Source organism: Protomyctophum parallelum (genome assembly GCF_964188405.1).
Source record: "Protomyctophum parallelum genome assembly, chromosome: 20".
In the NCBI taxonomy this organism is placed as follows: Eukaryota; Metazoa; Chordata; class Actinopteri; order Myctophiformes; family Myctophidae; genus Protomyctophum; species Protomyctophum parallelum.
Genome location: NC_139718.1, coordinates 26,004,130 through 26,028,722, shown reverse-complemented (window position 1 = coordinate 26,028,722; position 24,593 = coordinate 26,004,130). Strand labels below are relative to the sequence as shown.

The 24,593-nt window shown below is 43.1% G+C and overlaps 1 protein-coding gene across 2 annotated transcripts in view; it reads left to right on the top strand.

The window, feature by feature from the left end:
* Nucleotides 1-24,593, top strand: part of stard9 (StAR-related lipid transfer (START) domain containing 9) — a 51,044-nt gene that overhangs the window by 6,930 nt on the left and 19,521 nt on the right. Inside the window, exons 4-19 of one of the 2 annotated variants that reach the window (XM_083792695.1) lie at nt 11,328-11,444; nt 12,891-12,923; nt 13,071-13,132; nt 13,634-13,746; nt 16,738-16,880; nt 17,338-17,405; nt 17,682-17,779; nt 18,293-18,496; nt 18,783-18,880; nt 19,645-19,722; nt 20,179-20,253; nt 21,026-21,205; nt 22,151-22,202; nt 22,332-22,457; nt 23,686-23,768; nt 24,110-24,171. In XM_083792695.1, coding sequence (XP_083648821.1) covers nt 11,328-11,444; nt 12,891-12,923; nt 13,071-13,132; nt 13,634-13,746; nt 16,738-16,880; nt 17,338-17,405; nt 17,682-17,779; nt 18,293-18,496; nt 18,783-18,880; nt 19,645-19,722; nt 20,179-20,253; nt 21,026-21,205; nt 22,151-22,202; nt 22,332-22,457; nt 23,686-23,768; nt 24,110-24,171 — 1,592 coding nt within the window. Of the gene's footprint in view, nt 1-11,327; nt 11,445-12,890; nt 12,924-13,070; nt 13,133-13,633; nt 13,747-16,737; nt 16,881-17,337; nt 17,406-17,681; nt 17,780-18,292; nt 18,497-18,782; nt 18,881-19,644; nt 19,723-20,175; nt 20,254-21,025; nt 21,206-22,150; nt 22,203-22,331; nt 22,458-23,685; nt 23,769-24,109; nt 24,172-24,593 lie in introns of both variants that reach the window. The other variant, XM_083792694.1, reaches the window with a different exon arrangement.

Here is a 24,593-nt window from a genome sequence, read left to right as displayed (position 1 = left end):
GCTAGAGGTGCGGGGAGGTGTTTTAATGGCGATGGATCACCCAGAATAAAGAGAGCAGGTGTATAAGGAATATCCTGGTTTGTGATTTGCATTATATTCTCATGAATAGCACACCATAGAGTCTGTACCCTAGGCCTAGGGCACTCCCACAATACATGAATAAGTGTACCGGGGTCCTCACCACACCTCCAGCAAACCGGACAAAGTGTCCTGCCTGATCATTATTATTGCAGGAATAACACTTGAAAATTTATTCATGTTGACAGCCCTATTTTATAGGCATAAAGTATCTCTCGTTGTCTTTTCGTTCTTATTAGTTTGACTGTACGACACAATAGCTGCGTCATTGGCTTTACATTATTTCTATGTTACTGTCTTTGTTTATGGAGATCCACTCCATGCCACTCCCGTCAGGACTGACCTTCCTCCTCTCTGAGCCGTTCTTTGTGTGTGTTGCTGAAAGACTGGGCTGTGACTACAGCCTACACACAAACGCAGAGAAAGACACAGTACAGTACTTATCTTCTGTCTGTCTGTCAGTCTGTCTGTCAGTCTCTCTGCCCTGGTTCTCAGCCTCCATCCTTGACTGAGTCCAGTCAGAATGGCCTGGAGGCCACAGACTGCACATTCCACTGGTGATGCAGGGTGGGTGACGAGGGTCAGAGTGTGTGTGTGTGTGTGTGTGTGTGTGTGTGTGTGTGTGTGTAAGAGAGGGGGAGAGAGATGTATATATATTGGGGGAGGGGTTAATACAAACCAGAGCCACTCTGACCTATTTTTCCCAGCCCGGATGTCAATAAACTGGTCTCATGATTGAGGAATCTGGTCGATGGCCTCGTCAGGCAACATACGTGATTTAACATCACAGTTGAAAACATTTGGATGAACTGTTGGGTGAATGGGTGTCATCTGAAGAAAGGTCAGCTATGGAGCAACAGCCAATATCATCGACAACACATGCTTTAGTTGTGTTAATTTGGACGTCACCTTTTCTCATACAAAAATAATGCCTTTTCGTACTATAGTTGGCCTATCTTTTGTCTCAGAGCTGAGACAATTGATCTGGGTTCTCTTCCTGTAAAGTCCCTGTGGGGCAGAGACAGTCGAGGCTGTGGTGGAACGAAACATGAGGATCTGGATCTTAACGCGTGCTTTTCCAGTCCAGTGCTTATCCCACCACACCCAGTAAGCTCCTCAGAGACCATAGCCTCATAGCCCCCCATGCACTGTCTGTACTGTACCTCCCCTCCCAGCCCACTCCTTCCAGCTCCCCTTGCTGCCTCCGTGCTGTCTGGACAGATCACTGATACTGTATACACTATACAGTATGTTCTCCAGCAGGGAGACGTCTGCATATATGGTCGAGCCTTACTTAAACAGAAATAAGAAAGGGGTGTTTAACGTGGATGCTGGTGTCTTTAAACTATGGTTTGGGAGCCAAAATAGGGCTGTGTGTTACTGTTACTGGTGGGTCCCCCACATGACAAGGTTTTTATGACTGTGGTTCCAGGGCTCAAAGATAGCTGTAATTTCTCACTCGAGGACGCAGGCTGAGCTAGTATCTCTGTTATGGGAGAGAGTAGATTATGGAAAGATAGAAGGCCGGGCGGTGAGAGCTGTGTTAGGTGAGACGAGGTACTCTTAAGATGTTGGAACAGGACAGACGCTCAGCCGGGGTCTATAATGGAAGCCAGCTGTTGAGTTAACACGATGGAGAAGTGGGGGCTATTTGTCTAAACATGCTGCCTTTTTTGCCAGGCATAGATATCATTTAATGTACTACAGTATTTTCCACTATTTAATCAACGCAGTGTACATCTCTGCTGTCATTGGCTACGGGGGGAAAGGGAAATGAAAAAGAGAGGGAAGGAGGATAGGGTTTAGATAGATGGAGAGAAAAGCGAACGAATAAGAGCGAGAGAGAGCGAGGGAATAAATGGAGACAAGGCGGAGAGAATTCCATGTTTGGAGGGGGTTGGGAAAGGCGAGGGGGTTCACTGACCAGCCCCCTGGCCCCTCCCCACCACCACCCCAACCCTCGCCTGCCAAATTCACAGCTGCCTCGCTTAAGTCATTTTTCGCCGTTACATTTCAGCGCAAAGACGTCACTGTCAGGGGTTCAGTTTGCAGCACAATGCTGGTGTTTTATTACCAAGCGCATTCAGTCAGCTTGCTTCTCTCTTTTTTCTTTTTCTCCTCCTCCACACTTTCTCTCTCTCTCTCTCTCTCTCTCTCTCTCTCTCTCTCCCCTTGTTAATAACAGTGCGTGTGCAGGATTTGATTATGCTCTGGGTGTATCTGGGTCTGTGTGTCAGCAGTGCTGTTCTGGATCTAGACTGACTGAGGGGGAAGAATAGTCTCTCTGTATGGGACGGAATCCCCCAATCGCACACTCGGGAGCATTTCATTTTCTTTCACACACATTGGTCAGGGCTTGTCTGAGACCCAGCCTGGGCCCATTAGCTACAGACAGGACAGTGAGCCGCAGTGCTGTCAACACTGAAATATAGCCCATATGGGGCCAGGTAGGGCACCTGTGATTTACATGTGTGGTGAGGTGCTGCATAGCAGAGCCTGGGAAAGGGAGGAATGTTACAAGATGTGAATGTTTGGACCTTACTGCATCAGGACAAATCAGGTACCATAGGCTCAATTAAGCTGTCAGTCACAGAAAAAAGTTAACACAATTACTAATTGTCAAAATGTTCTGCCGCTCCTTATTTAAAGCCCATGTGACAAACAGCCCCTGTTTTCTCTTTGCATGATGCAACAAACAATGAACTGCATCTGCGGATATGCCTACAATGTGACACAAGTCTGCAACAGTAGTATGCACTGATTTATCGCCTATACCGCTCTAATACAGTGCCCTATGGGTTCCAGATGAGAAGGCTGGAGAACTCATTCCCAGCCGTCCATAAAGACGGTAACATTCAGTCCTGTGTGTGTTTGTGTGTACGCTCTGCCGTGGCTGCTTTAACTAGTATTGTGGGCGGAGAATCGAAAATCCTCCAAAGGCTCTTTCCATATATATATTTTTTTTATGTATTTGCTTAAAGTCCAGTCGTTGCCCCCAGGGGAACATTGGGACTGCACTGGAACCATGCCCCTTTATTCTCTATCACCCCCTCCCTCTACTAGTGCCCCCCCCCCCCCCCTCTCTCGCTCCCAAGTGTAGTCAGGCCCTGAATAATGAAGAGCAGCCTGTATTTCTCTGCCCCCCCCCCCCCCCACCCAATACATCGACCTCTCTGGCCTTCCATGCAAATTTGACCTACAAATTCTGCAAATGTGTGACAAATGATTGCGCTGTTGAATTCCAGCCAAACAACTTCCTCTCTTGTCTGTTGCTGTTTATTCTGTCTGTCTGTCTGTCACTCTGTTCCCCTCAGACTTCACGTGTATCACTCCTTAGTCCTTTGACCCTGACTATTTCACTTGTAGGATGAGTCGAGGATCTGTCCAATGACATTTAGAATTCTTTCCCATCTGTAAACACATATAAGCATGCAGCTTTGCTGAGGGACCGGCTCTAGTGTTTGTGTAGTCCTGTTGGAAAGCGTGGGTTGGAAACTGGGTGACCTTAGGCTCCTTTTTCAGCTGTCCAGTCCTGGAGACAGAGAGGCAGAGAGGCTGAATGAGAAGGTTTCTTTTAGTAGCTTTTGGACTGTTTCTTTCCAATCAATAATTAAATTCAGGAATTGCACCTTATTGGTGTAAAGTGCAATAAAACTAATTATAGATTCTGCAGTGTTTTCCATTTGGAATGAGAGACGGAAAGAGAAAGAGATTTCTTTTCTCTTTGGATTGAAGTCTTTGTGCAGCTGTTGTGTCTGTTCCACAGAGCAAGAAAGATATCAACTCCTCTGGAACTGCAAGGCCGTTGCCTTTTTTCTTTGCAGTCACATTAAATCAGTAAGCTTCTTATACTGGCACTAAATACAAATCAAAATATCACAATCTCTAGTCCTGGCCTGGGACAGGGATGAGAAGAATGACAATGAGCAATCCTCTAGCTGTTTTTGCATGGCTGCTGGCTATTTTTATTTTACAGTCGCATTGTATCCTCAATCAAATTCTATTCCTGGACATAAAGGAGGAGAGACAAGTTTTGATGTTTTTGGTCAGAGAAACATTTCCACAGTATGACCATTGCCTTTGCAATCAATTCAATTTCAAGCTTTATTGATACAATGTACTTTATACTTCAGCTTGTCTTGAAAGAGAGAGAGAGAGAGAGAGAGAGACAGCTTTGTAGTTATGTACATTAATGTCAGATGGAGCACAGAGAAGCAGATGAAGTTTATTTCTTGGCAGTCGCTACATTTCAATAAGCTTTATTGGCATGAAACACACTTCAGTGTATGTTGAAGTCTATTCTCTTTGAACTGTTAAGAGGGAGGGAGAGCTAGAAAGACTGCAGCTCTCTTTCTGCATGGCTGTTTGGCCGTCTTCTTTTCCTTGTACATATTCAGTGGCTGGGCCCTACAACAGATTTAGTCTAATCTTCAGAGACTCCCTCCCACCGAGTGAAGCTATGAATCTGGGGCCGTTGGGTGACGTCAAGGCTGGAGAAGGCAGTCATGGAGAGCTGATGTTTTCAAATGTGGTGAGGTCTTAACGCTGCCTGGCTTGCAGCAATCGTTCCTGATGACGTCACACACGCACACACATACATAGGCACACACGCGCGCGTGTGTGCACACACGCGCACACACACACACACACACACACACACACACACACACACACACACACACACACACACACACACACACACACACACACACACACACAATTTTACAAGCAGGCATACATTTACAGCACAACACACACACACACACACACACACACACACACACACACACACACACACACACACACACACACACACACACATACACGTAAATATAGTCCTTCAGGGCTTAGTGTAGGGCAGGCCACATAAAACCAGCCCAGCAACTTAAGTCCTCAACAGCCAATGATTAGAGGCCTAAACCTATTACTGAGACATTAAACTCTTCTCTCTCTCCCTCTCTCTCTCTCCCTCTCCCTTTCTCCCTCTGCCTCCTTTTCTGTTTATTTTCTGTCCTAAGACCAGCCTCGTTCTGTACAACCTGTATTTATCAGGGTCTCAATCAGATCTCTGGCACAGGACTCAGCTGTTTCCTTGTTTATCAGCAGACGTCATGGTCCTCGGAGAGTTCTGTTTAAAAAATGATCCACTTCTGCTACAACACAGACATTTTGTCCTTGCTCTGACTCTCGAGTTTTGTATGCTAACTGCTTTTTCTGTCTGTCAGTTTATCTGTCTCTGTTTGTGGCTTTTCATAGTTCACTTCAAAATATATTGTTTCATGCCTTTAGCCTTTAGATGTGTCTACTCTCTACCATAATATGTCTGTCCCTCCCATCTGTCCGTGTGACTGACTGCAGTGCTCAGGTTTCTCATTGTAATTGAATTACTAGTCTACACCCACCGTCCGTCCAGGCTATTGGACAGTGACGACAGATCCCATTGCCACCAGGCAATGCGACCACGACTGCAGATCCCATAGCCTGTGGCCAAAGTTTTACTAAACAGCTTACATTTGGAAAATGTGAAGAATCCAATTTTATTTATTTTATAGAATGGTATGTCAATGTTCAATGCCCATGTGCAAAGATCGATTGGTCAACCCACTAAGGAGAAAGATGAACGAGGCCGGACTGACTGTTTTGTTCATCTAATAGTAGGATTAACAGTAGTATAGTAGAATATTTAAAATGTTTTCCTTGTATACAGCGAAAGGATTCAAACCCTCAACATTCTGATCTTATGGACCTAGTCCTACTTTTGAGTGTTGTTCTACTGCATTCTACACCCCCTAACCCCCCTGGTTGGCCCTATGACTTTAACCTGTACTTCCTTGCCAAGTATGAAATCTATATTCTGCTTTCCTCTCTCTCATTGTATGACTGTTTGTGTGTTTTCTTTGTGAGGAAAAGCAAACTAGTGCAGCACTACTGGGGCCTTTGTCATTCTTTTAGATGGGATTTCCTCTGGGTTGGCTGGTCGGTCGTCGGAGAGCTGTGCTCCTCACAGGATGGACATGCGAACATGAGCGCACACACACACACACGTTTGTGTGCAAGCGCAATAACGCACACATGTGTGAGTGCACGCACGCATATACGCACGCATGCATTTCTCTCACATATAGACAAACCACATACTGTTCTGGGCCCCTCACATGGTAGGAGCTGTGTGTGTGTGTGTGTGTGTGTGTGTGTGTGTTATTGCTTGGGTTAATTAAGTCTATCTCCTGTGTGTTTGGGGCCCAGCAGCCTGCAAGGCACGCTATGTACTGTAACAGTAATTCTGCCCCCCCCCCCCCCGTCTCTTTTATTACCGTACATCGGTTGTTTTGAACAAATCGTCGATGTTCGGAGGTCATTTGTGATTATCCGGTGATCGCATTTGGAACATTGGCGTTTTGGAGCAAGGATTGGCCTATTTAGCTCGCTAGCATTAACGCTAATAATTTAGCATCCAAAATGGAACCCAAAATGGAAAGCGCATCATACTAAAACAGATTCTGATCCGGTGGCACCCAAGCACCACCACTTTCGTCCACCAGGTGGTACTCAATGTGTTAAGTAGTTTTTATAGAAGTTTCTGCACAATGCACGATCACACTAATCAAGTTAATTGTGCTCACGGCCGAGGGTCACTCCAGCGTGTTGCCGAGCAATGTTGATTAATATAACCACTTTCAACTCTTGAGATCTCCAAACTCACAACGCGTTGCAATGTGTTAACTTAAGAGTTTGTAGATTGCTCTTTTTGCTACTTTGTGTGACATTGTCATATGATTAAGTATAAAATGGGGCACTCATTGATGAATAAAACATTAGAGAATAAAGATGAATAAGGTTTATATCCAACAGTGACATACATTACCCCATCTGTACTGTGTCGGGGTAACCTATCTTGTCTAATTCATATTCAGTTGGACCAGCTTCTGCTTGGTTTGTGTTTCGCTCTTTTACTTCAAGAGGTTGAACTAAAGTTTACGCTCCCGCTTGGAGGCATTTTGCCGACTCATGGTTAAAAGGAACACTCTGGCGACAAATGAAAGCACGGATTAAAACAATAGAGATCCTGTACATGGGTGAAAGAGAAACGGTTTTGGGGAGCGAGGGAATGATTGAAGTGAAGTTCCTGCTCTTTAAGCATGGCCAGGAGGCACCCTCAGTCTTGTTTTGCCCCCACATGGAGCTATTTAAGAGGGTTAACTTTAACAAGGGCTGTATTGATTCTGTCTGTTTAAGGAGGAGATGTCTGTCTGCCATTTTTTGTTTTTAAATGGTAGGACGAGGAAAAGACGGGGCGGCGCTAGTCTTTGTCTCCATGTTTGTGCTCCCATTCAGACAAGAGGTAGGGGGCCAAATGTGGTGGTCTGGGGTCCACTTGCTTGGACTTGTGTCCATGTATGGGCCCAGTGCCATGCGTTGAGCAACAGATGTGTCCTAATGTTCCCGAGCAGGCGCGGAAAAACTCTGAAAGACTGTAGAACATGAATCTGACTATTCCCACATCTTGGAACATTAAAACATTATATAAGAGCAAACCGTCTTCATTAGTGAGGATGTATGCACTGCAGTGCAACAGAAAACAGTCAGATTATTTATATATGACTTTGCTTATTCCATTGAATATAGCCAACAATAAAAAAAGAAAACTTTCAACTGAAAAGAAAATCAGTAATGTGTAAACTAAGGATTATATATTTTATACAAGAACACCCAATCCCAAATGTGTGGATTAATATATTCAATATATTATAATATAAATAAATAAAAAGGCTTTTTTCCGAGCTTCTGGACGCTAATATAAACATTAAAAGCTAATTTGTATAGAGATTACATTAAAATAAAAGCAAATTCATATTTTAGCTTGTCTTGGTGTACATGTGGGACTTAATAGTTGTGTAGACCCAGTATTTTGATACTGTAGCAACGCCCTCACTCTGTGCGATCTGCAAAGTCATCTTGGCTGGTGTAGTTAGGCCAGAGACAGATAGACACACGCACGCACACGTACACATCATCATCATCCTTTTTCGACAGCGGTCGAAATCATGAATTTCACAATGCCACGCCAGACTTCCCGGTCCTTCATTGCCATCCCCAGTTCCTGCCTACTGATGCATGTGTCCCTAGCGATGACGTCAGGGAACGATTCGAGGTTTCTACTTCTGGTCTGCTTTGAGGCAGGATTCCAGAGAAGAAGGGAAGATATAACCTCACGATCAGCTCTGTAGCAGTGGCCGGCAAATTGTGTTCTTCTGGATCGGATTAGTGAAGAAACACGGGGAAGGTTGCCGTATATTAGAGAAGTCGATGGGTGGCTCTTCCAAGAGAGATTTTGCACTCTCATTAGAAGGCCGGTGTAAGTGCCATCCTGTTTCTCTAATTTCTTTGAAAGTGTCCATGTCTCGGAGCCATAGAGTAGAATTGGCTCGACGATCGTTCTAAATATTTTTACTTTGAACTCTTACTAAGTTTAGATGACCAGATCTTATGCATGTCATTGCAGGCTGACCAGCCCATACCCTTCCATACACTTTCAAAGGAGTGTTGTTAAGTGTTTTCTGCTTTGATAACATGGTTATTGTTGGATTTGCATATATTTACGTTACCACACACACACACACACACACACACACACACACACACACACACACACACACACACTTCTGGACATACAAGAAGAACCATTTTGTTACCACTCAGTCCCATTGGGATTCTTTCACAATGTTGAGGCCTCAGAACACTGAGAGGGTTCTTTCATCTACGTCCAACCTAAACCCATTCCCAGGGTTTGTAAGTCCACAGTAACCCAGGCTTAGATCCAGGTTCTGATACCTCCTGATGCTTGGTAGTGCACGCACGCACACACGCGCGCACACACACACACACACACACACACACACACACACACACACACACACACACACACACACACACACACACACACACACACACACACGGCGCTGACACCTGCACATGCTGTACAGTACCTAGTTACTAGTACCTGGTACTTACATGTTGAATCACTCACTCACACACCACACGTCCATGTGTCTTCTGAGGACTTTTGACTGATTTCCATTGACTACATTCATTCTCTAGTCCCTAACCTTAACTCTCAAGACTACATCCTTAACCTTCCTTAACCCTAACCTACAGTAAACCTTAACATAAATTTTATTCAAAGCCTATAACCCCAATATGCAAGTCCTAATCCTAAAACAGCCGCTTGACATTTGAGGAAAATTTCCTCACTTTCTGTAATTCATCTTGCTATCCATGTACAGTGAGGACACATTTTAGTTCCCACCAAAAAAGGGGTGTTAGGTTGAAAGTGTTCCAGTGTTTGGACTTGTGAGATCCTGGAAGCTTGGGGTGCATTCCTCTCCTCTCCTGTCTACATGCCCACCGGTCTCCTTGGTCCAGGGGCCAGGGAGGGGAACCCTTCAATGATCCCAGGGTGTGTTATGGTTCTGGGGGAGAATGTGCTGCATCTGGGGTCTGGTTCGGATCAGGTTGCTGCTCCCAGGCCTGTGTTTGCTTGGGAGCGAGGCTGTGGGGGCCCCCCATGGACGATGGAGAGGCCATGTCCTTAATGTTGGGTGGGAACTGGTTCTGTGTTTTTGTTGAATATCCAGGGTGAACAAAGCAGGAGAACACGATAGAGATCTTGTATCGCCTCCACCTTTAATCTTTCACCGACGAAAGTGTGTTCACACACTTCACACACCTACAGAGTAAAACCAAGAGTGTTAATTTAAACTACATACTGAACATACACATCTTGCTCACTGTTAAAAAACTGTACAGCAAGGGCAACTGTGCCTTTACCAAGATTTAATTTCTATTGTCCATTTGCTCAACATATAACTTAACATTGATTACAGTACACACGCACACACACTGTACCTAGAGCTAAACGTTGCTTGCCAAGACATCATGCAATGTTGGCCATAAAAACATACGTAGGTGGTTGTGACTGGGTTCGGCCCCCTGTGATGCCAACAGCCTCCCAGGCTCTGGCTCTCAGAGGCGGGCGATGACGGAAGGAAAACAAGGGTCCCGGTTAGATTGTTTTGTATGAGACCTCCTCTCCCTCCCCCGTCTCACCACCACACTGCTTATTTTCCTGACGCAGTCACTTTGAAAGTTTCTCAACGTACACTTTTTCTGTAGTTGCACACACCATGCATACACACTGACTCATGTAGACTATGTACTATATGCAGTAACAACATACAAACTCACAAGCATAACACACAAGTTTACACACATTTCTAATTACAGTACGTGCACAAATACACACACTTGCTGGAAGTGTCACGCGACGCGTCGTACAACAATAATTGGCGTTCCAAGCATAAATTGGCCTTTAGTGTGCGGCGTCACATTAGTTTGTAGATTGCCTATTTTTGTTGCGTGACACAATGCTTAACCAAGTATAAATGGAACGTTACACAGTACACAGTACACAGTACACACCACATACACATCCTCGCCCCACTAGGTGTTTACCCTGAGTATTAGCTGAAACCTCCCTGCTCCTTAGCCAAACACCTCAGCCAGGAAGGAGAGGTCCAGCCTCCCTACTCCCTCCCCAATGCTGGCCTGGTGCCTCTTTATTGTGATTGTGAAGCCTTGGTTCCAATCTGCACGCATGATCTAACACAATGGGAATCTAAGTGTAAACACCTTCTCGGCTCATAACGGCAGCATACGTGTGGTCTTTTCTCACAACCTAAGCATTTGCCACTGTTTTTATGTGACATCACAACACGACATGTTCCAACATACCTATGTTCATTTTAAGAGATGTGTCATTGTATCGGCCTTTTTGCCTATCATCTTAAAAAAAAAGAGAAAGTACATGCCATTCATAGCACTCGGTATATGTCTTTTATTTTTCGATTTTCTTTTATCAGCATTTCACAATACTTTTTATATATATCTTTTATATTTTTTATATATACTGTATTTATCAGTTGCTTATAGTGTTGGGGGCTTTGTCAGAGTGACGTCAGAGATCTGCCCGCCGGATGGCCGGCTCTCCCATTAGCCAATATTTATATGGGACTCAGGTAGTGTCAAGTGTCAAAAATTGGTTCTAGTGGCTGGATGCTACCGGTTCTATCATATGCAACCTGTAACTATTTGTATTGGTCAGCCTGGGTGTGTATGCAGGATTACATATATGTGTATATTCAGGGTTCTGGGTGTAAATTAATCATTTATGTGTGTTTTGTTTGTCTTAGGTGTTCCAGGACCTGGGTGCGTCTGTGTTGGCAGGAGCTTCTGAGGGCTACAATGTGTGTCTATTTGCCTACGGCCAGACTGGATCTGGGAAGACTTATACCATGATGGGAACGCCGGTGAGCATGGGGGAAATTCGGGTTACTGCATGGAATGGGCTACATGTATATGCACACAGAATAACTCTTAGTCTTCCTACTTCCGGGCCGGTGTTACCGATGATACTAACAAGTAAGACGCGCAAACGCGTGAAGCGAACGCAGCTTGTGTGTGTGTGGTTGTGTGTGCGTGTGCGTGTGTGTGTGTGTGTGTGTGTGCGAGTGTGCGTGTGCGTGTGTGTGTGTGTGTGTGTGCTACAGCTGCGCCCTGTGTGTGTGTGTGTGCTACAGCTGCGCCCTCTGGTGGCGGGCGGGTGGTGTAACAGTGGGACAGACACACACACAGACACACACACAGACAGACATTCAGCCCTTGCTGTCATAGTAAGTGGCTCACTGCGTTCGCAATTAAGGCTCTGTTCCATTTAGTGTGCAGTGTTTTAATTAATTTCAAGGATCCCCATAACTCTGAGAGTTACATACCCGTACGGGGCCATTTGGAAACCACTGAAGGACACTTTGAGACCCGCTGGTGTAGCAGAGTGTTTCCAGTGAGCCAACATGCACAGTAGCCTCACACTGACTCTGTTTGACCAGAATGGAACAGAGCCTTCATTAGTATCAGCGGTAACACCTGTGAAGGAAGTAGGGAAGGGTCCCAAGTTCTTTCCAAAATGGCGTGTGTGCAACTGTGCATAGAGCCTATTAGTAAAAAAGAGGATTCATGTGAAGGCAGATAGCCAATAGTGATTAGAGTGCATACCATATGGACGCAAAATGTCTTGATCAGTGAGTGTCTGGTTCGATTCCCAGCTGGGTATCATTCCCCTACTCTCTCTCAACTGTCACTATCAAATGGTTAACAACAGAAAAAGTAGCTGATTGGATCATATTTCTGCCACATAATTGTAAAGTCCACACTTTGATTGTTGACCAGCTCCGCGTGATCTCTGCCAACTAAAAGTCTGGGGAAATCTAAATTCAATATATTACACGCTGCTAACAAACCTACGGCCACTGCCTATTTCCAAATTGTTTCCACACAGCTTTACCGCATTTCTTGAATTTAGATGTCATTAGGCACACAAGCAGGCAGAGATCTCTCTGTACTATGTACTTCCTTGGTGGAGGTAATAATAATATAATTATATATACAGTATATATATATATATATATATATATATATATACAGTATATATATATATATATATATATATATAAATTATTTTAAGAAGAAAAAGAAAGAAAATAAGTTTGATCATCATTGATCATTACATGTTCCTCCACGGTACCACAGAGGAACATGTAGTGAACTTCATCAGTCTTGCAGAGCTGATCATTGTTCAGAAATTTACAAATCTATCCCATCATGCATGCTAGTGCATGATAGTATCCTTTCCATTAATGTTGTAAGATTTTTATTTAGTTTCCATTTGTTTTTACTTGTTTTTTTGTCTATGATTGCAGGAGTCCAGTGGCTTGACACCCAGGATTTGCCAGGTAAGACGGTTATGTTTTAGCCATGAAAAAATCCATGCCTTTTGATATGTGTTGTCTCCATGTAATATGCAACAGTATATAATCCATTAAGCATTGTATTAGTAAGGTGGTATAATCAATTAACCATCTTTCTTCCTGTCATGTTAGGGACTCTTCAGGTCTGATGACATCTCCCCAGATGGGCAGAACACAAGCAGAGTGGAGATCAGGTATGAACCAAATATCGGTTGTCTTATTAGGAAAGTGTCCCTGATGTTGAATGTGATGGTTGGAGTCAAACAACTTCAGTTATTAACTTCAGTTCAGCATGCAAACGTATCAGTTACGATAAAATAATAGTTGATTTCATTTAACATTGCAAAGTTTATACTAATTCCAGTGTTCTTAACCCATTTTGGGCAGGAACCCCTTTTGGTGTTAGCATCACGTTATGCTTTAGCTATTGAAAATGTTCAGATCTACAAGCTCATAGCGCGCTACGAGCTTGTAGGTCTGCTATTTTTGAAAAATCGAAGAATGACTGACAGCTTTTTCAGAAAACTGTCAGAACGTAGAAGTCATTTTTAGAATCTAATCTCAGGTCAGATTGCCCTTTCCCAATTTATCATTTTTAGCTGATTCCATCAATGTTGTCACTGACCCTCTCCTGACTTCATGTCTGGTATGTTTCTAATCTCAATATATAATATCTTACCTTCCTACCGCTGCAGCTTCCTGGAGATCTATAATGAGAGAGTGAGAGACCTGCTGAGTGGTGGAGAGCAGAAGAAGAAAACCTCTCTGAGGGTCAGGGAACATCCTGAGAAAGGACCCTACGTACAAGGTAAGACAGCTGTCCCAACTGGGCACAGTATATGAGTCTAAAGGACCATTTTATACAGCTCACATATTATAAAGTCATAAATATACACATTAGTGATGGATTTAAACCAAAGTCCTGCACAATGCTCTTGGAAAGCTTCAAATAAATACGATACTAAAGGTCATTACACACTGGCGAATTAGCGACGCGATGCGAATAAGCGATCTGAAAATGCGAAATATTTGCCCGGCGAATTTATTCGCGTTTGCCTATGCTCATCTATGTACACATCTATGCACACACCCCCAACAGAGTTGTAGGAGGGGAGGTGTGCAACAGTGTGTGCTGCTGCGCTATCCCGACCTGCGTAGCCGGACCGACGGCTGCTCTGTTGACATCTACTGTACGGTACGCCGGCGTAACACCGCTGTTTATACACAGCAACAAGTTTGGGCTGCATTCTGATTGGTCAGAGGTGCTGCAGTTCGCCTGCGAATGTCTGCAAAATTCGACACCAGAGCGAACTAATAAAGAGCGAAAACTGTCGCATTTTCGCACATTCGCACATTCGCCACTGATTGCATTGACTTCAATTGGTTTAAAAAAAATGTGAATTATTCGCACGAATAAATCGCGTCGCCAATTCGCCAGTGTGTAATGACCTTACATTTTAGATCCTGCTAGATCTTTGTCAAAGTACTCAGTCACCAGTACCTTAAAGGAGAACTTCAGCCATTTTCAACCATGACTTCATATACTGTATCATTATGTTCATGTTCTTTAGCCATGGCCTTGTCTGAATATTTCATCGCTTACTTTTGTCTACTATGTAACAATCCCCTGCTTTCCCCACTTTAGCTTAATCCCTTTAAGTGGTAGCTCAGATCAGGACAATATGTGTTTTAACGTCTTGAGGTTCACAGTTCAGGTCAAGCTGAGGACAAAGTGGTAAATGGAGGTCCATTGTGGCCAAAAGACCATCGTTTCTACTCGGGCATAGTCTGGATTGCTTGTGAAAGGAACTATTCCCGGGTTGTGGTTCTGGGAGGTGAACTTGTGAAGGGAGAACGGACACATGAGGCTAAATGTTTTTCTCCCTGAACACTAAATCTTTTCTTTGTGATATACACACAGCGTCATAATTTGGTCCAATTATGGATTTGGACTTGGGACACAGTCTAGAGCATTTTGAGTAATGCTTGGTGTGTTGTATGTTTAGTGTTGTAGGGCACTGTGGTGTGCGTGGTGAAACTGTGTTCCGAGTTTAACTGTTGATTACATCCACAATTGGTCTTAGTGGCTGTACTCCAACCCCTCCTTTTAGCTTTTCGCTTTCACATTCTTTCTCCCCTGCCTCTCTCTTTCTCTTCATCGTTACCCCCACCCCCTTCTCTCTCTCTCTCTCTCTCTCTCTCTCTCTCTGTCTCTCTCTGTCTCTCTCTCTCTCTCTCTCTCTCTCTCTCTCTCTCTCTCACACTTAGGTCAGGATTTAGAATGCATTTTTAGAATTGGCCTCCAGTATAAATGGGTTAAGGCCAAATTATACTTGTTGCATTCGCATATCCATGTTATCGCGTCATACTGTACGATGGAAAATTCGTCACCATCTCGTGTCCATGTGTAACTTTTTGTGACCGCATGGCGCACGTACTACATGTGCATACAACTACGGTGCTAGATGTTAGAACAGAAGCAAAGGACGCTGTGTTTGAGGAGAGTTTGTGTGAGGAGATCTGTCGCTACCCACATCTTTACAAGTCACAATTGGAAGCCTATAAAGACCTCCCAATGTGCTCAAATTCTTGGAAAGAAATTACTGTTACTGTAGGAAGTCTCTCTTGATCTCCTTTTGCTTTCTCCCCTCCAGTCTCTCTGCAGTGCAACCTTTCTCTGTTTCAAATTTCTCTGTTTATGCCACTTTGTTTCTCTCTCTGAAGTTCTCCTCCTCCCTTCTCCCCTCTCTGTATGACTTTAAAGTCCAACATCCACTCATTGTCTGCACCAGGAGAAATCCCAGCAGGCCCGGGGGAAGTGAGGTCACTTCCTCGTGGCTACAAGGAGCACACTCCACACACACACACACACACACACACACACACACACACACACACACACACACACACACACACACACACACACAGAGCACATTGTCATGTTTAATGCTCTCACTCTCCCTCCCTCCGTTCCCCCCTGTCCTTGTCTGTTCACACATCGCAGTCATCCAATCTCTCACTTCTGCAGAAATATTTAACTGAGATGCTCCACACACTAATGATATAAAGGCTAATGTTACTGTACATGTTATAACTGGAAGTGGATGGTTATTAGACTGTTTCTGTGCGCGCAATCATGCACGTGTCTGTATGTGTGCCAGTGTGTGCGCGTGTGTGTGTGTGAGTGCAACACTTTGAATTATTCTGATTCACCCGGATGTGGAGCAGTCTGACGTAGTTTCTGATGTGAGAGAATCCAGAGGGAAGACGCATTCATACCATGTGCTGATGAGACACATTTCCTTTGCCTAAAGAAATGTCTCTATCACTTTGTCATTATGGATAATTATCAACAATGTCTCTGTTAATTTGACTCGGAGTGTACAAAGTTAACCAAACGGATTTGGTTACATCTGTACACTCTCTGAGTTACAAATACCGGTAGATAAATTCACCACTTTCAACCTGGTGTCCCTAATTTGGGCATGTCATTAAGGCACTTATTGGCAAATATTTAGAAAATAGCCAATCTACGAGGTCACTGAGCTTGTGGATTGTCTATTTTTCCATTCATCGCATGCCGAAATATGTGCACTGAGGATTTCAATATGCACTGCTTGGGTTTTGACGGTCTTACTTATCTCAGGGCCTGTCTGTGTCAAAGTGGGGCCCGACATACCGCAGACTCTCATATTCTCATTTGAATAGGATCTAATGGCTATTCTGTCATCAAAGCTTGGCCCTTGGTCAACCCAAGCGTGTAGTCACTCATGGTCTGTCCATTAATCTGCCCCGTCAGACCTGTCCCAGCATGTGGTGTCTGGCAGCAAAGAGGCCATGAGTCTGCTGGAGGAAGGTATCGCCAACCGCATCACTGCAGCGACCCACAACCATGACGCCAGCAGCAGATCCCATGCCATCTTCTCCATCCAGTACACACAGGTAAGGGTGAAACAGTTGAATTTAATTTATATGGGGAAAATGTGTTTGAAAATACTGAAAATATAGCCTATTTATAGCGTGTCACATTGCGATGTGAGTATAAAAAGTGGATAATCAGACTAATGTATTTAGTCGAGTATAAAAACCCAATCCGATTCATTTCTTTTTCCTTCTTGACTGTTTCAAGAAGGAAAAAGAAAATATGAGAAAACACGCTTCAAAATTATTCAATTGATTAATTGCTTAATAGTTAATTGATTGAATATTCGCTCAGAAAATAATCAATAGCAGCCCTACTGTACATTATCCCTGCTGACATCAGAGCTACGTGTCAAATCTAATAGTTGTATCTTACCTTATATCTTGCATCTAATATTTATTTGTATTATGTTTTATACAAACCACAACTGTGTTAGTTTGCATGGCTCTATCTGATAATGTTTGCTTCCCTCTGCAGGCTATCCTAGAGAATAATCTTCCTTCAGAAATTGTCAGTAAAATCAACCTGGTTGACCTGGCTGGCAGGTGAGGTCTTTCTTACTCTCTCACTCTTTTCAGTACTTTTTGACATATACACATTTGGTGTGGTTATTTTTTAATAATTGTATCCTCAATTAGAGTTGCCCTAGCATAGGGTAATGTGTTATTAGTCTTAATTGAATGAGTAGATGTTATTGCCAAAGCTGCCCCCTAGTGGTCTGTTACTGCAATGCTGAGGTTTACTGCATGTTGTTCATAGATGACTGTTTCACATTATTCTGGACATTCATTTAGATATTTTCTTTGTGTTGGGTGTAACAGTGAGAGGGCTGACCCCCACTACTGCAGAGACAGACTGACAGAAGGCTCCAACATCAACAAGTCTCTAGTCACTCTTGGCATTGTCATCTCTGCTCTTGGTAAATCAAAAACATATTATTCTTATCTGAACTTTTGCAATTGATTTTATTTGCTGTGTTTGTTATTATTGTCTGTAATAATAATCTAATAATAATCCGTACTCTAGTTATTCTTGAAATTTCTGAACTTTTACAATTGAATTAATTTAATTTGAAATCTTGGCTATCGTCTCTACACTGGTTATTCTGACATTCATTACATAAAGTACGTACCGGTACTTGTCGTAGCATGCTGTATATGCTGGCTTACTACAGGCTGTGGTTCTCAATGTTTTTGGCTGGGGAGCCCCGGAAATGCTCCCCAAAATAGTCTCCCCAAAATAATTTGGCGACCCCCTGCCTTACTATACTAAAGCCTGAGTTATACGTATGCAACTAAGCATAACTCAGGCATGACTCTACTTTCCCTCCCCCATATTTCACTCTATCGCTGCTGCCCCTACCATACTGTTTGATTCATCATCATCATCATCATCATCTCATCTCTCTGCTCCTTCTCCATGCCTCCCTCAGCCCAGAACTCCCAGATGTCCAGCAGCTGCCAGAGTATCAACAGTGTAGCCAGCGAGGGCGATGGGACTGGGAGCACGGTGGGCAGCCACAGCAGCTCCCTGTCTGGAGGGAGGAGGCACTGCTTCATCCCCTACAGAGACTCCGTTCTCACCTGGCTCCTCAAGGACAGCCTGGGAGGCAACTCCAAGACCATCATGATCGCAAGTGAGTCCTGGACGTGTCCGTTGTGGAGAAATATACAGTATATGATGCTTTTTAAGTACTAGTTTTAAATGTAGTTGGTGTTTTTTAGAGCTGGGTATCTATGTATTGTGAATGTATGTTGTCTTTTTAATCACTGCACAAAATAAGTTCTGAAAGGAAAATAAAGTACTTTAAAGGTGAACAAGACCACTGGTCCTTTAACTTGTGTTGTTTATCCTGAAACGAAGGCTGGTAGCATTGGGTGATTCATTATTTATGATTAACATGACTGCTGTATCTTTTGCAGCTGTGTCCCCCTCTGGCAGCAGTTACAATGAGACCCTCAGCACCTTGCGCTATGCCGCGCACGCCAGGAACATTGTCAACAAACCTCGCGTTAATGAGGTCTGTGCTATTGTCTTCTTCTAGTTTGTTCTCCAGCTGGCTTGTAGGGGGAGGAGGGTCACATCACATCAGTCTTGTATTGTTCATTATCCATTACACGGCTTCTCTTGTCTGCGTTTAGTCGGTGCGGCAGTGGCCTGATTAAAACCCTCTAACACCCGCATTAATTTCTACTTGCAAAAAATAGATTTCAACCTTACTACTACTTTGTACTACTAGGACTGACACTAAAACATATGTTAAAAAAAATAAAAAAATAAAGTTTGATGGAAAATTTATAATAATTATATAATAATTATATAATAATATAAAAAAATCATAATTTACATTTGGGGGATATCTTTCACAATAATGAATAAAACATGTTCTAGACATTCTAATGATCACAAAAAAACATATATTACAATTATTTTACCTACTTTTATTAGGGTAAAGGTCAAAAGTCTTAGGTTAAAAAATGTTCAAAATCGCACAGAGTCCAGACATTTTTAATTAGTGTGAATTTCAGCCTCTGTGGGGGGTATTTATATGCAAATATCATGACCAATGTCATTGAAATGGCATTGCAATGAACATCACTGATGACATTTAGGTGAAAAAAGAACAGAAAAAAATTATAATAATTTAGTAATTAAATAAAATAAAATTGTTGCTAAAAAGCAACGCTGGGTGTTAGAGGGTTAAATGGGGGTTTGTTTTACTTCATTGTCTGCATGAGAAATGAAATATGAGACGGTCTGCTGACTATTCATATGTCTCTACAGGATGCCAGTGTCAAGCTGATCAGGGAACTAAGAGAAGAGATTGACAGGCTGAAAAGCATGCTTCTAAGCTTCAAAATGGTATGTTGGCCCTGAATAGTTAATACCAACAAGGTTAGAGGCTACCAGTTGTAAGTTGTAAAGCAGGGGTTCTCAACGTTTTTTGGCTCGGTACCCCTAGAAATGCTGTGGCCATGTATCTCGCCTGGTGTAAAGTAACTAAGTACTGTACAATTTTGAGGTATTTTCTTTTTTAATTTACTTTTACTTCTGCTCCACTACATCTCAGAGGCAAATTTTGTACTTTTACTCCACACTAATTATTTTAAAACTTTATTTACTAGTTATTACAAAACACATCAACCACTTCAGCCCTATATACATTTTGGCATTCACTTGTAACAGAGAACATTGCAGTATTGATACTTTTACTTAAAAATGTGAGTACTTTTTCCACCACTGGAGGCTACACTCTCTGTTCTAACCTATGTTGGAAATGATTTGACTGAAGTGTCATTTGTCTCTCATTCACAGCAGCGTAATACCAGCCCCTCCCTGAGCGATGAGAGGGATGGAAATCTCTCTGACATTGTGTTCCAGAATGAACTGAAGGTAACACAGTGCAGAGATCCGATCGTATCTATTGACAACACCAGACAGTACTGGATTGATCTCGCCAGTACATTATTATGTAAATTAGTTATGTAAATTAGGGGGAAAGAGGGTGACATTGCCACTCATTCTGCACAATTATGCTCCTTCTAACCTCCTAAACTATTTGGCAAACCCTTTTGAATATTAATGGGAGTAGTCACAGATATTGGAGTACAGTTTGGACTGCAAAGTTTGCCTTCTATAATGTTTTTTTTTTTTTCTTTTTCAGTCTCTGAGCAGCTTTCAGTGTGTCTCTAAAACGTGTTTGATTGGATTGATTTATTACCAGGTTTGTTAGCAGTACAGGTAGTACAGTCACAGGTTATTCTAAAAGGATAGCCCCAGGGGGCTTGTTTCCATTGTGGTCCATATGGCATAACATTTATGGGAAACTAGTGATCTTGGCTTCCCAAAAATGTGAATTAGGTTATAGACCGTAAGGGTTGTGCTAGCCAGGCTCATGGGAATTGTAGGAGGCATAGGAACACCAAAAACAGCCAAAGCAGACAGTATTCTCTCTGTCAATATAGGTTGTACCTTAAATATTGTTGTTCACTATGATCATCAATGATGATCATAGTGAAAACAATATTTATAAACAATTAACTGAAATGCTCATCAACAGCACTACACACAGTATAATTAAGTACTCTGCGTTAATGCAACTCTGAAACGGAGCCATTTGGTTGAATTCTTACACTCTGAGTTAAAACTCTGAATATTCCGTCAGGTGGAAGAGCTGACCAAGGACTGGTCAGAGAGCTGGAGAGACAAGAAGGCCCTCCTGGAGCAGTACAGTGTTGATATCAACAGAGACAGAGCAGGCTTCCTCATCAACTCTTTACAACCACACCTACTCACTGTGGACACAGATGTCCTCAGCACCGGGGTCATCTTCTATCACCTCAGGGTACGCCGATTGGCACAGCTCATGTTATTAGCATAACCATTAGTATCATTATTGATATTAGTATTGTTGTTTGTTGAATTTAATGACTATTTCTTAATTTTACTATTTCTCTTTTCCCTGTTTCAGCTTTTCTCTCTTATCTAAGATGCACATCACACGCTTTGTATATGCCCGCATATACTTGCATCACACACGCACATACATTTGCATACACATTCGCATTAAAATCCAACCTGTAGAGTTGCTTCGTCATCGTCACAACTATCTGCTTACCTTTCAGCTGTCTCGACTAAAACCCATCTTTTATCTTTTGTGTCTACTAGATTCTCCCTCCCTGCTTTTCCTTCTATCTATCTCTGTTCCGCTTGCCAAAAACTCTCGATACAAGGTGCGTTTCTATTCTCTCTCTCGCTCGTTTTTCTTTTTCGCTCTGCCCTTCAACTGTCCTGTAGATTTCGCTGCGTGTCTTGTTCTGAAATGCGTAAAAGCCAAGATGGTTGGATCAGAGGCTCTTAGCTGGGAGGGGGCGGGTTAAGCCCGGCTGATTCTGATTCTGACAATGACATGTATGCCCTTAGGCCTGACAGGGTCTTGACAATACACTTCTTCCTGCATAAGAAGGGCCAAGGCCACTTGGGAACGCATGTGTTTCTGACATTAAGAAGATAAAATAAGCTTAGAAAGCCTTTTATCCCTGCTGGATTGGGCTTCACTGTAAATAAATGATCAGTTTCCTGACAGCTTCTGTAAGTGGTAGAGAAGTAGGAAGAAAGTTCTTTGCCGAGAACACAACACAATGCTGTTTTCATTTTCATCTGTTGTGGAATGTATGCTCGGGGCCTGCCTGGGTATTTATGTTTGATGTTTGTTTTCATTCTCGTTTTGTGTGAATGAAATGCACAGCGTGGTTTCTATGTTTAAATCTCTGTTCTCCCTCCATTATAGGAAGGAGTCACCAGCATCGGACCTCAAGGCCAATTAGAAGAACCGCAGATAGGTATAAATGATAGATGCTCTCCCAACATTATAAAGCACCACAATGAATAAATGATGAAGCCACATTTGGAGACAGTACTTCAACATAAACCACATTTTGTATGACTGTGTGTCTCTTGTGTCTCTCCAGTCCTGCAGGGCAGTGCCAGCTGTGAAATTGAGAACCAGGGCGGGGTGGTGACCCTCAGGCCATTACCAGGGTGTGTCTGTCTGGTCAACGACAGGGAGGTCACCGAGCCATGCAGACTGGCACAAGGTGGGGTTTCATCCTCAAATCAAATCATGTTATTATTACATTAACTCACACACACACACATGAATATGCACAAATCGATCCAAAAAGCACACAAATAGAAGACACACGTAAAATATTAACGGGTGCACGTGCATGCACACACATTTCAAACAGACAGTGATGCATATTTATGCTCTCACCCCTCTTTTTCGACTTGAAATGCATCACACACTCTGACCTACATGCTGCTTTTCTCTACCAAAACACGGACACACTCACTACACAGCAGGTGGTGATTTCATAAACACACCACCCGCATGCATCCACTGGTAAACACGTAGACACAACTATATGTACTCAACACCTGGAGTAACGCAAGCATACTGTACATTTTGTGCACAGCTCATAGATTGGCAATTCCTGATAGAATTGTTTCAAAAGAGGTTAGTGATTGATAAATTGATAGCTTTTTGCACTTTATTGTGTTAAACTGGCTATCTTGTATATGTAAATGTTTTAGATAAAGTAATCAAGCGAAACAGTGTTTTTTCAGTTCCTCAGATGGCAAGAGCACAAAGACAGCATTTTTATGGCGATAGAATTCAATTTCCCACTACAAATGTTGGATATTGCTTCAAAAGTATGTGACATGGTGACATGTGATTCCCGCTGGGGGTGCTGGGGGCGTTATCATCAGTGCCCATACCCGAGGCGGGGTTGGCGTTAAGGCCTTTCTGTGTGGAGTTTGCATGTTCTCCCCGTGTCCCCTAGGGCAGGTACCCTCACAAAAAACATTCAGTAATCCTGGTCTCTAAACTACCTCCCCCTGGCCAGCCGGGGCGCCTGATGGAATAACGTGTTCCTTCCACGCGCTATGTCTGGCCGGGGAAACTCCCCCCTGTCATGTGAAAAGAAGCAGCGTGGACTCCTCATGCATAGAAGGAAGGTCAGTCCGCCGCCCCCCAGGTTGGCAGAGGAAGTGTAGCACCCAGGATTACATTAGATAATTGACACTGGGTGAAAAAATGGGTTGCAAAATCGTGGGATAAAAAATCAATCTATCAATCAATCAGGAAATGGGCATATGGTCAATCAAGTCAATTCTGTGGAATAAAGGTTAAATAAATGAAAAACACAACTCGTTTTCTGCAACCTATACACGTAAGATCATCTCATCTGCAATATGTTAAGTTCAGTCTCTATCCTCCTCTCTCTCTCTCTCTCTCTCTCTCTCTCTGTCTGTCTCCAGGGACACTGATCACCTTGGGAGGAGTCCACAGATTCCGCTTCAACCATCCTGCTGAGGCAGCCATCCTCATGGAGCGCAGACGGGTGAGTGCAGATCACAGTTTAAAGATGATGACGTTCTTGATGATAATGATCTAGCAGAGTGAATAGTGATCATTGTCTGGTGGATGGGAGGAGAGTTTATGATGATGGTAATGGAGAGATTTCCTTTTCTCTTACTGTATTCTGGCAGTGTCAGGGGCAACACTTTGAATGATAGAAGTGTCATGGTAATATTTGCTTTGAATAAAGTGACAATGTTGATGAACATTTTAAAGAAGAATTACAGGTACAGAATTCAATTTGGGCTGTGATGATTATATGGCTTTTTGATGATATTTTAATTCATAGCATTATTTGTATTATTATTTCTCTTCTGTTCTCAGGCCAGTGAAGGTGTGCTGACCTGCAGATACACTGACCTCAGCCCTCTCAGCAATGGTTCCAGGTTAGATACTAAGATATTAAATATAAAGATATCACATGCGTGCATGTGTGCCTGGTGGGGGGGGTGCCTTTTTAACCCTGTCTGTGTGTGCCTGATTGAGCTTGTTCTGTCAACTCACATTATGCATATTTGATGCAAAGTACAAGTGTACCACTTGGTGTAGATTCAATAGAAATAGACTAATGCTGAATACTTGTTTCCTTCCATTGGATGGAGACGGTATGTGCTTATATGAGCATGCAGTCACAGCTTGTTTACAGGACAGGCTGGGGTCGTTGCTCGGCTACAGGCCAGACACACTGCACTTAACCCAACAACAGTAGCTCCCACTCACACCCTGTGCCAATAACTCACTCAGTGGTTGCAGTGGTGTGCTGCCCTGTAACTTTTGAGGTAAAATGACTGGTATTGTTGTACAGTAG